The sequence below is a fragment of the Falco punctatus genome (assembly GCF_963210335.1).
Source record: "Falco punctatus genome assembly, chromosome: 3".
NCBI classification, from domain to species: domain Eukaryota; kingdom Metazoa; phylum Chordata; class Aves; order Falconiformes; family Falconidae; genus Falco; species Falco punctatus.
Window position 1 is genome coordinate 56,848,850 of NC_137582.1, and position 13,172 is coordinate 56,862,021.

The 13,172-nt window shown below is 38.4% G+C and overlaps 1 protein-coding gene across 9 annotated transcripts in view; it reads right to left on the reverse strand.

Annotated features, from left to right (window-relative positions):
- The window catches only part of MIB1 (MIB E3 ubiquitin protein ligase 1), an 83,195-nt gene that overhangs the window by 49,489 nt on the left and 20,534 nt on the right, over nucleotides 1-13,172 (reverse strand). For all 9 annotated transcript variants that reach the window (XM_080380428.1, XM_080380427.1, XM_080380426.1 and 6 more), the window contains 6 exons: nucleotides 10,911-10,977; nucleotides 6,611-6,815; nucleotides 4,827-5,010; nucleotides 4,367-4,511; nucleotides 3,045-3,178; nucleotides 1,882-1,989 (listed from right to left, as the gene is read on the reverse strand). In XM_080380428.1, coding sequence (XP_080236554.1) covers nucleotides 1,882-1,989; nucleotides 3,045-3,178; nucleotides 4,367-4,511; nucleotides 4,827-5,010; nucleotides 6,611-6,815; nucleotides 10,911-10,977 — 843 coding nt within the window. The remainder of the gene's footprint in view (nucleotides 1-1,881; nucleotides 1,990-3,044; nucleotides 3,179-4,366; nucleotides 4,512-4,826; nucleotides 5,011-6,610; nucleotides 6,816-10,910; nucleotides 10,978-13,172) is intronic.

A 13,172-nucleotide genomic window follows, 5' to 3' on the forward strand; every position in this document is an offset into this window, starting at 1 on the left:
GAAATCTAAATATTAAAAGCACTATAGTTCTACATGCCAACAATATTGTCAGTATTGTCAATATAGTAATTGATACCCATAATTTCCACAGACTGAAAGGCTATGTATTTTATTATGTAATAACTACATAAGGCTTTTTGAGCTCTGCCAGTAACATTTTCTGACTCAACAGAGGCCACTTGTACTCTACATTAAGCCAGAGACATAAGCACAGAGGAGACAGCAATATGAGGGCATACCCAGAAAATGTCATCATGAACATATATACTCTGCAGCAGTGACTAGAAGTGTAAATGTATCCAACTTAGCTATAAAGCAGACAAAATAAGGATTTTTATCCATTGCTTCCATGCCACAGACCGCAACAGTGAGGTAAACATACTATTTGCTCTCTGCTTAATGGGATGGTTCTGCTAGGTCTTCACATCACCAATATATTAAAAGCTGACATTTTTAAAAGCCTGAAACAGCCTCATTAATCTAATCATGTAATATATATGATTAACATTGTAATAATTAATGCAATTAAGTAGGAATACCACCTTCATTTAAGCAACTACATGAAAAATGTTTGAAAACTCAAATAAAATCCCTGAATTTTTTTTAATGCCAGTGTTACAATACTTCTGAAGCCTCAGCAAACATGAACTCTTAACAATTCTGTTAGCAGATTACCAGGTGGATTATCTTGAAGCTGTTAAAGCAGTGCTTCTATTTCCCTCTCTTAATGCTTCTAACCTTTCCTTATACCAGAGAAGAAAGTATCAGTCCACCACTTAACAGGGCAGCTTTGATTCCATACTACACATGAAAAGCAGCTTAGCCTAGTTTGTAACAGTATATGCTATGTACTGCAGTGAAAGCACTACTAAAATGAAACTACTTCAACAGAAATCTGACCACAGCAAGTACGTACTGCAAATTTAAGCCATCTTTAAAACTGAGCAGAAGACCTTTATAAAGTAACGGTGTATCTGTGAATATGAAAATAATTTTAGCTTCAAAATTTACATCATTGCTTTGTAAAGTTTTAACACTGTAACTTCTGTATACCAAATACAATATAACACTAAATGCCCATGCATGAAAAGTTATTTTTTTGTTACGCAAACAATGACTGGGCACGCTATTAACTTCTAAGCCTTCTGTTAGGCTTTAAGTTATATTCTTAGAGAAATTTGACATATCCTTCTTGTGCTTCACAGAAGGAGCAAAGGCTGCAATAGCAGTGCAATCTGTGTAAGTGAATGAGGCAAAATAAATTTAAAATGCAAATATCATAGTATGTTGATAGATAATTTTCTCTCAAACAATAATTCTAGAAAAACTTAAATAAAAGAACTCCTTCCATTTTGTTGGAGGTTAAAAAACAACATCAACCCACAGCTGAAAGATTTATCCTACCTAAAGATATTGTCATTACTTTGTGCTCAAACTTGCTTTAGTTAAGAATGGAAAGCTTTCTCCTAACTAAACACTGTACATAAAAAGCATAGCAACTATCTGAAGTTGGAGATGTAGCATCCAATATCATCTTTTTCTCTGACTGCCATAGGCAGTGTGCTAGCCTATTGCATTCTACTGCTGAAATGAAATAAAGGAAGTAAAGGGGCTTCATCCACTACAATCACATACTAGCTTACACAGCTCTATTATATTAGCATTATATTTCACTTAATTAGATGTGCTAAAGAATTAGATATTGACTCTGTAATATTGTTAGCAGGAGGTTAATTTGGGAATGTAATCACAGTAAGAAAAGGAGTTTTTTCACTCACTGACATTTGAGAAGGCAGCAACTCCAATAGAATTGTTATTTTTGTATGTAGCAAAGTTTAAAACTTGTGGAGACACAAAGTCTATTTTGAAATATTAAGTTACCTCTGCTTCTACATCCACATTCTGTTTCAGAAGCAACTTCAAAATGTCAACATGGCCATTCTGACTAGCGGCTTGCATAGCTGTGTGTCCAGCACATTGTCCATTTACCTGGAAGCATACGAATACTGTGAGATAAGTTGCAGGATACACACACATACCTATGAGACATTTTAGTAGCGTATGTGCAAACGTATTAGAAAACTTAAAGGAATAGCACACATATGAAAGTATCAAGTGAACAGTTTTTAGACAGCTGCCTCTCTCCACATATAGATGATGTCCTAGTCTTCCCTACTTTGTTTCTATAGCATTACCTAGATAGAAGGAACGAAGCAAAAAACGGATTTATTTCAAACAATAAGACTTTAATGACAGTTGGATCAAAACCTTTCATCTTTGGGCTACTGTAAAGGCAAGATTTTGAGAACAAGTTTCAGAACAATACCAGTCCTCTACAGCATACTTAACTTATTCTGTAATTTATGGCAACAACAGAAGTTAGTCTGAACAAAATACCATGTTTTGTATAATCTTGAGCTACATATCAGTCCTCAGAACCGAAGTTAAGTCTCTTATCTGCAAGAATTACTACTGCTGTAGTAAGAAAAACATCCCATTGTGATTTTAAAACATGCTCCCTGAACCAAGTCCAAATACAGGACTTGATCCAACTGGACTCCAATGCCAATTCTTAAGCATTTTCTTTAAGATTTTTCAGTACTAGGTTATTAGACAAGTTGGTGAAAGGAATCTGACAGAACAGATTAGATGATCTACCTGACAAGTTAAAAAAACAAAACAAAACCCACAACTGGGGGATAAAAAATGCCCCAAAATCTACCCTCCTTCCTTCTATCCCACTCAAACCAAAAGAAGTTGAAGGTTCTTCACTTAGGAGTTTGGTTCCCTGCCCTGACTCTGGCAGACAGAGGTTGGAAAGTATTTTACTTCACAGCAGACAACAGAACACAAAATCTGTCTGGTGAAAAAGAGTCTAAGTGTTATCTTCACACCCCCCCAAACATTTCATAGAACAACAAATGGGAGAACTGGAACCAGCTGTATTACTTCTATGCAGACAGACTACTAACTGTCTGGAACAGCTTCACGTCCTTTAATCTCACAGGTCCCCAGAACAGGTCCTCCCAAAACACAACACTCACATCTACATCTGGTCTCTTTAGCAAATCTTCCACTTTAGCAACATCTCCGTTGGCAGCAGCTTTAACCAATTCTTCATTGAGATCTCCAGATTCTTGTGTTTCAAATAATTTTTTCAATAGCTGAGACAATCTCTCTATAATTATTAAAGAAAGGAGCATAAAAATTACAATTCTAATCAAACAGGAACAGAAAAATAGCAGCTAAATTTGTCATGTTTCTAAAGGCATGTACATAGTAATGCACAAACCACCATAACGTGGCAGCTCTAAGTTATTACTCAGTTTTGAGTAAGTGCTACACACCAATACCCTTTAGACAGTTGAGACTGTCACATCAGAGACTTCAAAACAAAGTTGACTGAACCACAACAACTTGTCTACCACAAAATATAGAAAGGTGGGGACAAGGTATAAAAACATTAATGTACATATTTAGAGGGCTAAAAAGCCTGTTAAATCAACTTAGGGTATTTCCCTATATACCCTGTATCTGTGATTTGAAACGCTAAGTCATATTATGCTTCTAGCTAGTTTTATGGCTGCTGTGACTTTGTCTTCATTGCAGAAAAACTCACTGTATCAATGCCTCCCTAGAAAAAAACCCTAGAAAACTATGTAGAAAGGTTTGTGGCATTAAAGCAAATATGCAAAGAGGAAAAAACAACTAGCTATGAACAAGAAAAGGAAAAAAAGATTCTAGTATAACTGATTTGTAAAACAGCCAACAGAATATAAAACACATTGGATAGTCTTTCTGCCTCATTATTAGATGAATAAGGGCAGGTTCAAAAGAACTGAAACCTGATTACATGGACAAAAAATATCCTACTGTAATTGGTCAAAGGATGTCTAGCTAAATTTTAAGACATAAATTTTAAGGAAAGAATATTATGCCCATTAACTGCCTGCAACAGATCCCTCTGTTACACTTGCTATCCCATACCACCTATTAAAACAAGCAGTCTGCTTGCTACAGCCAGTGACATTCTCTCTTCATGCCCTAGTCCCTATTCCAATCTAATGTTCCCTCCAATTATTTAAAGTCCTTAGAGCAGACCTCCAAAGACATACCTGCACTGTGGCCAAACAGGAACCCAAATTTGGAGTTTTTGCACCTCATCAAGATAACAACCACCAACATCTCTGTACCAACTGCACGCTTTTTCTTGCATCTTTCTCAAATGTTTAACATCAATTAGCCAAACCTCAAGCCTGAGTATTATTAACCTTGCACAAAAACTATGTACCAGCACTTACTGACAATTTTTTAATTAATACAAATACTTGCCATATGTACATTACTGGTTATTCTACAAACTTACCACCAGATGCATTACTTATAGCAGATCCTGCTGATGCCACCTTTGAGACAGCTGCTGGATTGTACGTCCAAGATGTCCCACAAACCTCTACTTTTAAGTCACTGTCTGAATAGATCTGCTGGACCCGACCAACTTTACCTAAAGTCTGCATTAAAGACAGTGTCAAATGCAAATACTACTAAAAATAAAATATTTAGAAATCTGAATGTTTTACATTAAGTCACAAATTTTATGAAGTTGTTTGTTTAAATAGTACAATCACCGATACTTTTAGCGAAGATCAGGCTAAGCAGATTACTACATCCACACAAGTACTACACTGTGCTTGATGAAACACACTTTCTTTAACTTAGAAGAAAATCACTTTGACTCATACAACCTCCAGGTATTATTACCAATCGTAACTACAAATATTATTTAAGTTTTATGTTTGGTTTCACAAAATGGTAAAACTACTTACTGGAAGCATTGCCTCAGCCCACTCTCCATGACCTCTCTGAAGAAGCTTGATTCGCTCCAAGTCATAGCACACTTGAACAAGGTCACCCACTTGAAATTGTGAGGTACCTCCTTCTGCACCTTGAGCAGCATCTCCACTTCGGACAACATTGGCTTTGGTGAGAACAGCTGGATTGAAAGTCCACCTAGACAATGAAACATTTAAAGTATATTTTAAATATGCAAAATGAAATGTATGTTTAAAAATTATCTGTTGGAAAAGATTCTGCTTTGTATGCCTACAAACTTTCTGCAATTGAATACTATTGGCATATTTATTGTTAACCATTTTTCGTCCATAAACTTGTCTGTGGCTCATTAGTTGAATATTTCCAGGGTGATCTTCAGAGATGTACATTTGTAAAAGCAATGAAAAAATATCCTGCTTAAGGGGAAGCAAGCTGACAGCAATATAACAGTCCTGAAAGTAGCTATACAGTTTTATTTTTCCAGAGAGAGAAGGAGACTACTCTGATTGAAAAGGGGAAGATCCAAGCTGTCTCACAAAGGATTGGACTGCCAGGAAACAACATGTGAAGAACATTGAATTTTGCCCCCTCCCCCAGGTCAAAAGTTGCAACACCTCAGTTATAAAAAATACTCTTCAATTAAATGGATGTTCTACATACACCTCAATTTTTACCCAGGCTATCTTAATTTGTACTATAAATCTTACCAGTTTAGAGGCATTTAGCTGTTTTTACGCTGAGTTATATTCTAATATGTAATATGGTAATCCTTCCTTTATGTGCCATTTGGTCTGGGGATGACTTTCATTCAGCTATCTGATCTAGCTAAGAAGCATCAGATAATGTCTATAAAGGGCAAAGTCAGGGAGGAAACCACAGGACAGCATCTCCTGTCACTGGCTCTGCAGCCACGACTGTCAGAAAAGCCACTTGCATCCCTTCAGCTTGTGTTAGGTGCAAGAACAGCTTTGTTTTGCATTACTTTGCAACATTAACAAAAAATATCTTGAGGGAAAGCCTGAATGAATAATACACTGTTAATCCTTTCTGGACAAACTGAATAGATCAGTCTCCAGATGCAACTGAAATGCTATTCCACTCATCACCTGCTTTTTAAAGATAAAGCCAATACTTGAGAGGAAGACAAAACAAAACCATGTGGACATATAAGATCAGACCTAGCTGGAGAGGAGCTGGGTTTGAGTCCTGTTGGCATAGATGCAACTCATCAAACTTCAAACCCAAACTCCTTGCAGGGAGTGGTTTTGGCAAAAGCTTTCCCAGCACTTCCCATTCTTGGTCCATATTTACATAAACCACACTCCTTTGAATAACAAAATGCTAGAAATAGATCATGCCAAGGTCATTTAATATTAGACAAGATCCCCAACATAAGTAGTTTGTCACCTGACCACCCATTTTTCTGAAAACCTGCAATGCACTGCTATTACCATTCTTCTTGAAACCATGGGATACTTTGTAATTACAAAAAAAAAAAAACAAACTGATGAAAATACGACATTTTGGAAACCAGATCGTTCAGAACATCATTCCTTATTTTGGACTCAAACTTGTACCAAGTGAGAGAGGCAATGAACTTTTTTCCACTAAAGCATCTTTAAAGGTAAGTCCTCATTACACACTGTAGAAGGAATGTAAAAATTCTCAAGGAAATCTTAATAGATATAAAAAGAGAACAGAAAGATTACCAAGTGATCACAAGTGCTGAAGGCAAAGGAAGTTTGAGAGAATCAATGATGAAGGCAATATAACAAACCTGTTGCCACTTGGATATTGTACTACAATGTCATGATCCTCATCAATGCCACAAACTGTTCCAGTTGTTGTTAAAGTTTCAAACATGCCATCAGTCCATCCTCCGTGACCATGCTGCAAAGACTGTACAATTTCCAAATCAAGGTCAATGTTTACAAGGTCACCTATTTGCAGCCCACCAGGGTTTCTGTTACCATTTTGCTCACCTGAAATGGAATGAAAAGAAAATGTTCACATAACCACAACTGATTTTCCATGCAATTTGAAGAACAGATGTTAATTACTGAGACTTGATGCCTCTGCAGCTGTAGTGGCTGATAGGTAAAAGGGAGTGAAAAAGGGTGAAAAAACGCTGAACCTCTGGGTATGGGATTGTGTGTTTCTTGTTGAGTTTTCAAGGCAAATAGCAATGACACTGGCAAATGCTAAGTACTTATGCCAGGATTCACTATGGGCTTTAGCTGTGATGGTAACAGCTATCATATGGCATTAGACATCCAGATTCAGAATTATCAGAGCTTTTATGTAAGTCATACACGAAGTGCCATGTACCCATTCAGAGGCTGAAAGATAAGAGAAGGCCTACAGAAAGTGGTTTTTAATTGGGTCAGTCCTTGAACGTGGAGAAAGCACTGGCAAAAGCATAACTCCAGAATGAGCAGCAATGATAGTCTTTAACCTTTTAAGCGGGGAGATGACTACAAAGCAAAAAAATACACACCCAAAACCCAACCTGCAAATTTAAAATTAAAACATTCTCTCTGGATAATTCCTGCTTTCAAAAGATGCGTCACATAGTAGAAATTCATTAGCTGGAGAGAAATGGTATACATGCACACTCATCAAGCTGTGTCAACTGATGAGAGAACACACCTGTGGACCTCCTCACTGCCAGAACCAGAGGATGGTATCTGGTAGCATCCACAGAACAGCAAAGAGTACAACTGCAGAAGTCACGTAGCTTCGAGTTCAATGGCAACATCAGTGACAAAGGACAGCGTGAGCAGAGTTCCTTTAGTAACACTGCTGTCCCTAAGGAAGCAAATGTTTGCTTTTCCTCTTCCAACCAAAAGGTAATAATGGGGAAAGGGTCCTCATACTGCAACAATAAGGAAGTACAAACAAATGGCCTGACACAAAGACAAAAACATTCTTTGAAGGGAGGCTGATTCCAGAGCCTGAAAGCCACACCAGAGCTGGCAGCACTAAGTCTCCAAAGGACACAGTGGTAAAGAAGAGAATCTGATACTACCGAAGAATAAACTCCTGAGAAGGAAAACAAAGCCATGAATAAATGCTCATATTCAAGGGACTTTGACTTCTATGACCACCCGGTGACTTCTTTCTGTCCTGGTCTTAGTTTAAAGGACCTATAGTTTAGGGCAGGGGTCCTCAAACTTTTTAACCAGGGGGCCGGCGCGCAGATGAAGTGGCAGGCAGCCATCTGCGGCTGCTTGGTTTCCCCCCCCCAACCCCCAGCAGGGGGGGCGGGGGGTTCTGTAAATACCGGGGGCCAGATTGAGGACCCTGGGGGGCCATATCCAGCCCACGGGCCATAGTTTGAGGACCCCTGGTTTAGGGCTATAGTTTATAGAACTCAGTTTAAACTTATAGATGGAACAGTATTTTCACTCTGCACCCTTCACCATCACTACAAAACACACGTAACATCCCAAACAGTCACTTCTGCAGAGGACAAAGCTGAAGACTTAGTTCTTCAGAAAAGCTACCAATACAGAATGCACTAGATAAAAAACTTAGACAGCAAATATCCCAGAGACTGCCCTGATGGGACAGGGAAGCCTAAGAAAGGAAAAGATACAAAACAGCAAAGAATTATAGAAGCATTAGTCAGAAGAAAATATCTCTAGAGGTCACCTGGTCTGATATCCCACACAAAGCTGAACTAAACACCCAGCTGAGGTCAGCTGTGGCTTTGCTTATCCGAGTCCTGAAAGCCCTCAAGGGCTAAGGTTCCACAATCTCTCCAAGTAACTCTTTATAAAAAGTGCTGCAATACAGAGCTGTAGGTGTAACCGAATTTTCCTCAGTATCTGAGGCTGAACCTCTCAAGTCACCTTAAGGTAGCCTTAGGGTCACTACCATTAGTTTTTATGGCATTTGCCTCTACTGAAATTTTGGTGCCATCATTTTCAACCATCCTCCAAGTGGTTGTAGGTGGCTAATTGATTACTCCTCCACTTGCTTCTTACCACACTAAACAAGCCCAGCTTTTCCTCCTTACAAATCTCCTCTCTCAGCCTCTTAACCACTTTAGCAGGCCATTATCAGACTTCACATTTTCTCAGAACTGGGAAGGGAGGGAAGTGGAGAAGGACAGACAATGGCACAAACAGGACAAAGAATTCTAGACACAGCTTCACCACCATCGATAAGAGGGGCCTAACAGCTTTTCCTATCCTGCTGCCCACTATCCACCTAACAATGCAAATTTCATAGTGGGCTGTAATTGTAATAACAGCACACTGCTGTCTTATTTAATTTGGTATTCACTGCAACACCCAGGTCTTGCTCAGCAGGGCTCCTCCCTCAGGCATTCACAGTTCCCAGTCTGGGAACCCCTGGTACACAGGCTTATTTCAACCCGAGTGCAAAACTGCACTGCAGATTGAACTCCATGAGATCTTCACTCACCAAATTCTTCACTTCCTCAAGGCTCTTCTGAATAAAGCTCCACTGGCTCTTCTGAATAAAGCTCTACTTTCAACCACGCCCCTCTGCCAACTTGCTGTCACCTGCAAATTGTCTGGGATTGTATTCTGTCTCATCATCATCTCCAGTGTGGTACTGAACAAAATCAGTCCCAGTACTTTGCCCCAATTACATACTACTCTGTATTAATCATGCCCCTGTTGGAATATTATTTACACTCCACTTCAAATATCACCTTCAAAAATAACCTTCTCATTTTTAATCCAAGCATACATTTAAATTCACAGCATGAACATATCTGTGAACTACGTTCAGAAGACAAATAAAAGGGACAGATGTTCTAACAAAGAATAAGACTGAGAAGATGGAGCATAACGTGGCAAGAATGATGAAATGAGTTCATCATCACCTATTAAGAACAACTTAATATAGCGGAAAGGGAAGAATTTACCAAAGCATAGTCTCCTACTATCTTTAATGATTAATATCTATGCACCCAAGTACACGATCACTCTAAAAGCAAGCTACTTGCAGAAAAAAGACCTACTTTTAAAGCAAGAACTAAAATGAATAAAGGGCATGTATAAGAACCTAAGCTTACCTCTGTAATAAAGAACCAGTAAGACCCTATTACTATTTTGCTATTTTTATTCGTGTCAGACTAAAATAACAAAATTGATTTTAAGTACAGAAGCAAGATACTAAGATCAGACTGCCTTGGCTTTTTACTTCCAAACAATTAATCTACTTGACAGTAGATAGGTAAGTGACTTCTCCGCTAACTTTTTTTTTTTCTCGTAAACAAAACAGATCACTGTTTTCACCTATGCTGTTAATAAAAGAACAGTGCTTGCAGGTCATACTTTAAGTACTTGTGCAAAGAATTAGACTAGGACTAGCTGACAGAATTCTCATCACTTTAGAAAAGCCAGTATTATCAGCTAAGTTTTTTTTATGCATTGGAGGAAAGCACGAGAAAAGCAAAATTTTCTGTAGTGTCCAGTTTTATGACTAGGTGTTTTGCCAAGGAAACACACATTAATAATAAAAAAAATTGTGCCCAACAGTCTATAAACTTTATCCCAATTTGCTCGTATTTTAAAATCCGAAATACCTGGCAATTATTTTTTATACTTTGCGTATGTCTACAAGACCAGCTAAGACATACATGAATAGGTCACTGCAATAGCTGATAACAGAAAACCTCAACCAAGATCTCACAATATATACTAGTATTAGTATAAAATAACAGGTTAGAGTTATACATTTGAATGACTCCTGTTTATGGCCATGTACATGCTACTTCACTGAACATCTGAATACTTAAGACAGTCTGATAAGAATGCACAGCTACATTTCGCTCTATATACTTCATATATAGAAACAGAGTGCACGAGCGAGACATGACTCAATTTATTACTTAGCCAACACCTAACCGCTCCCTTGCCATCCACTTGGCACACAGATACCAAATACATTTAGAAAAGCATTACAATTTATCATGAATACACGGAAATGCTACCATTTCACTAATAAAACCAGTCCTTTTAGATGACATTTAAAGAGGAAAAAGAAATTCAGACTATGTATAATTAACACACATCAAGATAAATTTATTTTCAACTCACCTAACACAGGACAATGGTCCCTGTAGAAAGAGCCTCCTTTTGCATCTTGGACACATTTCAGGTCAGACTACGGAGAGAGATTGAGACAACTTTAGTCCTCACTGACTGAGTCTGCAGGTCAATGAAACTAGAACTGAAATACACTTAACTTAAAAAGGCTGAACATTATGTGTACAAAAACCATACCCCATGAATTCATTACTGATGCAGCAAATCTCAAATACTTCCCAATCCATCAGCCTTGACACTCTCAAGATTCTAATAACCTTTAGTGATATAAAAGGCTATAAAGGAGGAGATATTTTCAAGTCAAAAGAAAGGTATTAAAGTAATGCAAAGTTCCTTTGCATTGTTCTATAGCTATCTTTCCTCTTAAAAGAAGTCTGTGAACACAAGCAAGGAAACAAAAACCAAAACTAAACCTGCAGACAGTGCTCGAGGCTACAGCCTTTCCTGGACCTACCTATCATTTAATGCCTGCCAGTGCTGCCCTCTCTTCCCAACCCTTTTTGACAGGTGTATTAGATACAACTTTGAGAAAACCTGGCACCTAAACTCCAAAAAATGAAGAATTTCCAGTTCGGAGGAATATACGGAACACAAGGATATTACTTTATTTTTTTTAAAAAAATGCTGAGCTAAATGTGACCTTTTTAAAAAAGTTCTAACGCTCATCCTCCAGAAAGACTCTGCTGGATGTTAACTGAGAAACAAGAGTTTCAAGTGTGACAACCACTCCTCTTCATAAAACCAGTGCAGTTCCTATAATTCTCCTTTCCTCTAGTTTTTTCCCCTGTGTAACCCTTAAAGCCAAATGGCTACCATCTGCCGTTGCTCCTTATGGAACCATTCTCACTAAACAAAGGGCATTTTGTGTGCATGATGAGTTGGGAAGGAGACAGGAAACTTCAAAATGTGTCAGAATATTCTATGGGATGGGGGAGGAAATAAGAGGATTGGTGGTTGTTACGATATAATCAACCAGAACTAAACAAATACTTTAGTAATTATTTTACCCATACCCAAGATTTTCTGTATTTCGAGTTTGTATATTCTCAAATAAATAAGACATTTATGTCGAATAAATGACAGATTGTGCCCCTGCAAAAGGATTAAAATGAACACTCTCACATCTTCCAAATCATCAAGGCACTGATGAACACAATACCCACAGTGACCTATAACTGCTAAGTGGCCAGAAACAATACAGAGTTCAGTGTATATCCTGATCTATGAAGAATGTACTGTCACTTTGAAAAAGCGATGAAAACAGCCAGATGAAAATATTGAGATTTAGCGGCTCCAGATTCTGTAGGAAATCTGAGAAAGACAAAGCATTTGTGCAGCTTGCCAGCAGCAGGGCTGCCACAAAATGCTGCCGCCCGGCGGGCAGGTGCCAGGCTTAACTCAGCCCAGGACAAAGGGGCTGCTCCAGATGGCAACTGCATTCATGCCCCCAGACCAACCCAGATTTAATGTGCCTGGGAGCACTTGGTCTCACCCACTGAATACAAACTCTCTGTGTCACGCAACAGCCAGCTGTCCGTGCAGGAGTCAAGAAGGGGCATACATGCAAGAACTGTTTTCACATTCTTTCAGAGCAAGAAGAACAGAGCAGGGGAGGGTTTCTGAACTGTTCTCCTCCCAGCCAGGCAGAATCTGTGTGAAAGATTGCTTGAGTAACAGCAAGTGTTAATATACAGAGCAGGCTGATGTCTAAAACCTAGCGGAAGAAATAAAATATTCAGTAAAAGGCTAATTATTACCTCACAGCAGAAATTATTAGGAAGCAGGTTAAGATGCCTTAAATTTTATAAGGAATAAACCAAACACAAACAAATCCAGAAACCTAAAAATCTGCACTCTCTTTTTACCCTGCCTGTACCGTGCTCTGCACATAGTTTATTTCTGGAGCATAATGATATACTTGGTTGCAAAACTAAGTGGTAGCTTGACGTTCAACCTCAGCTTCACATCTGCCTTCCTTTCACTTACATGATGTAGTCAATGTTAGATCACCGTGGAGCAAACCAAGAGTCTGATCTAAGTACTACAAAAAAGCAAGGCAACATGTTTATCTTTTTTACATCAGCCTTCATGAAAAAACTGAAGACCCAAAATGCACAGAAAGGTGAGGCACTGGCAGCGATCAAGGCAGTATGAAACTAACACCTGTATACAGCAAACAGTTCCTTCAGCAACTTTACAAACTGCACTAAGAAAATTAACATCAACAGGATATAGGCCTGCAAATGCCTTACA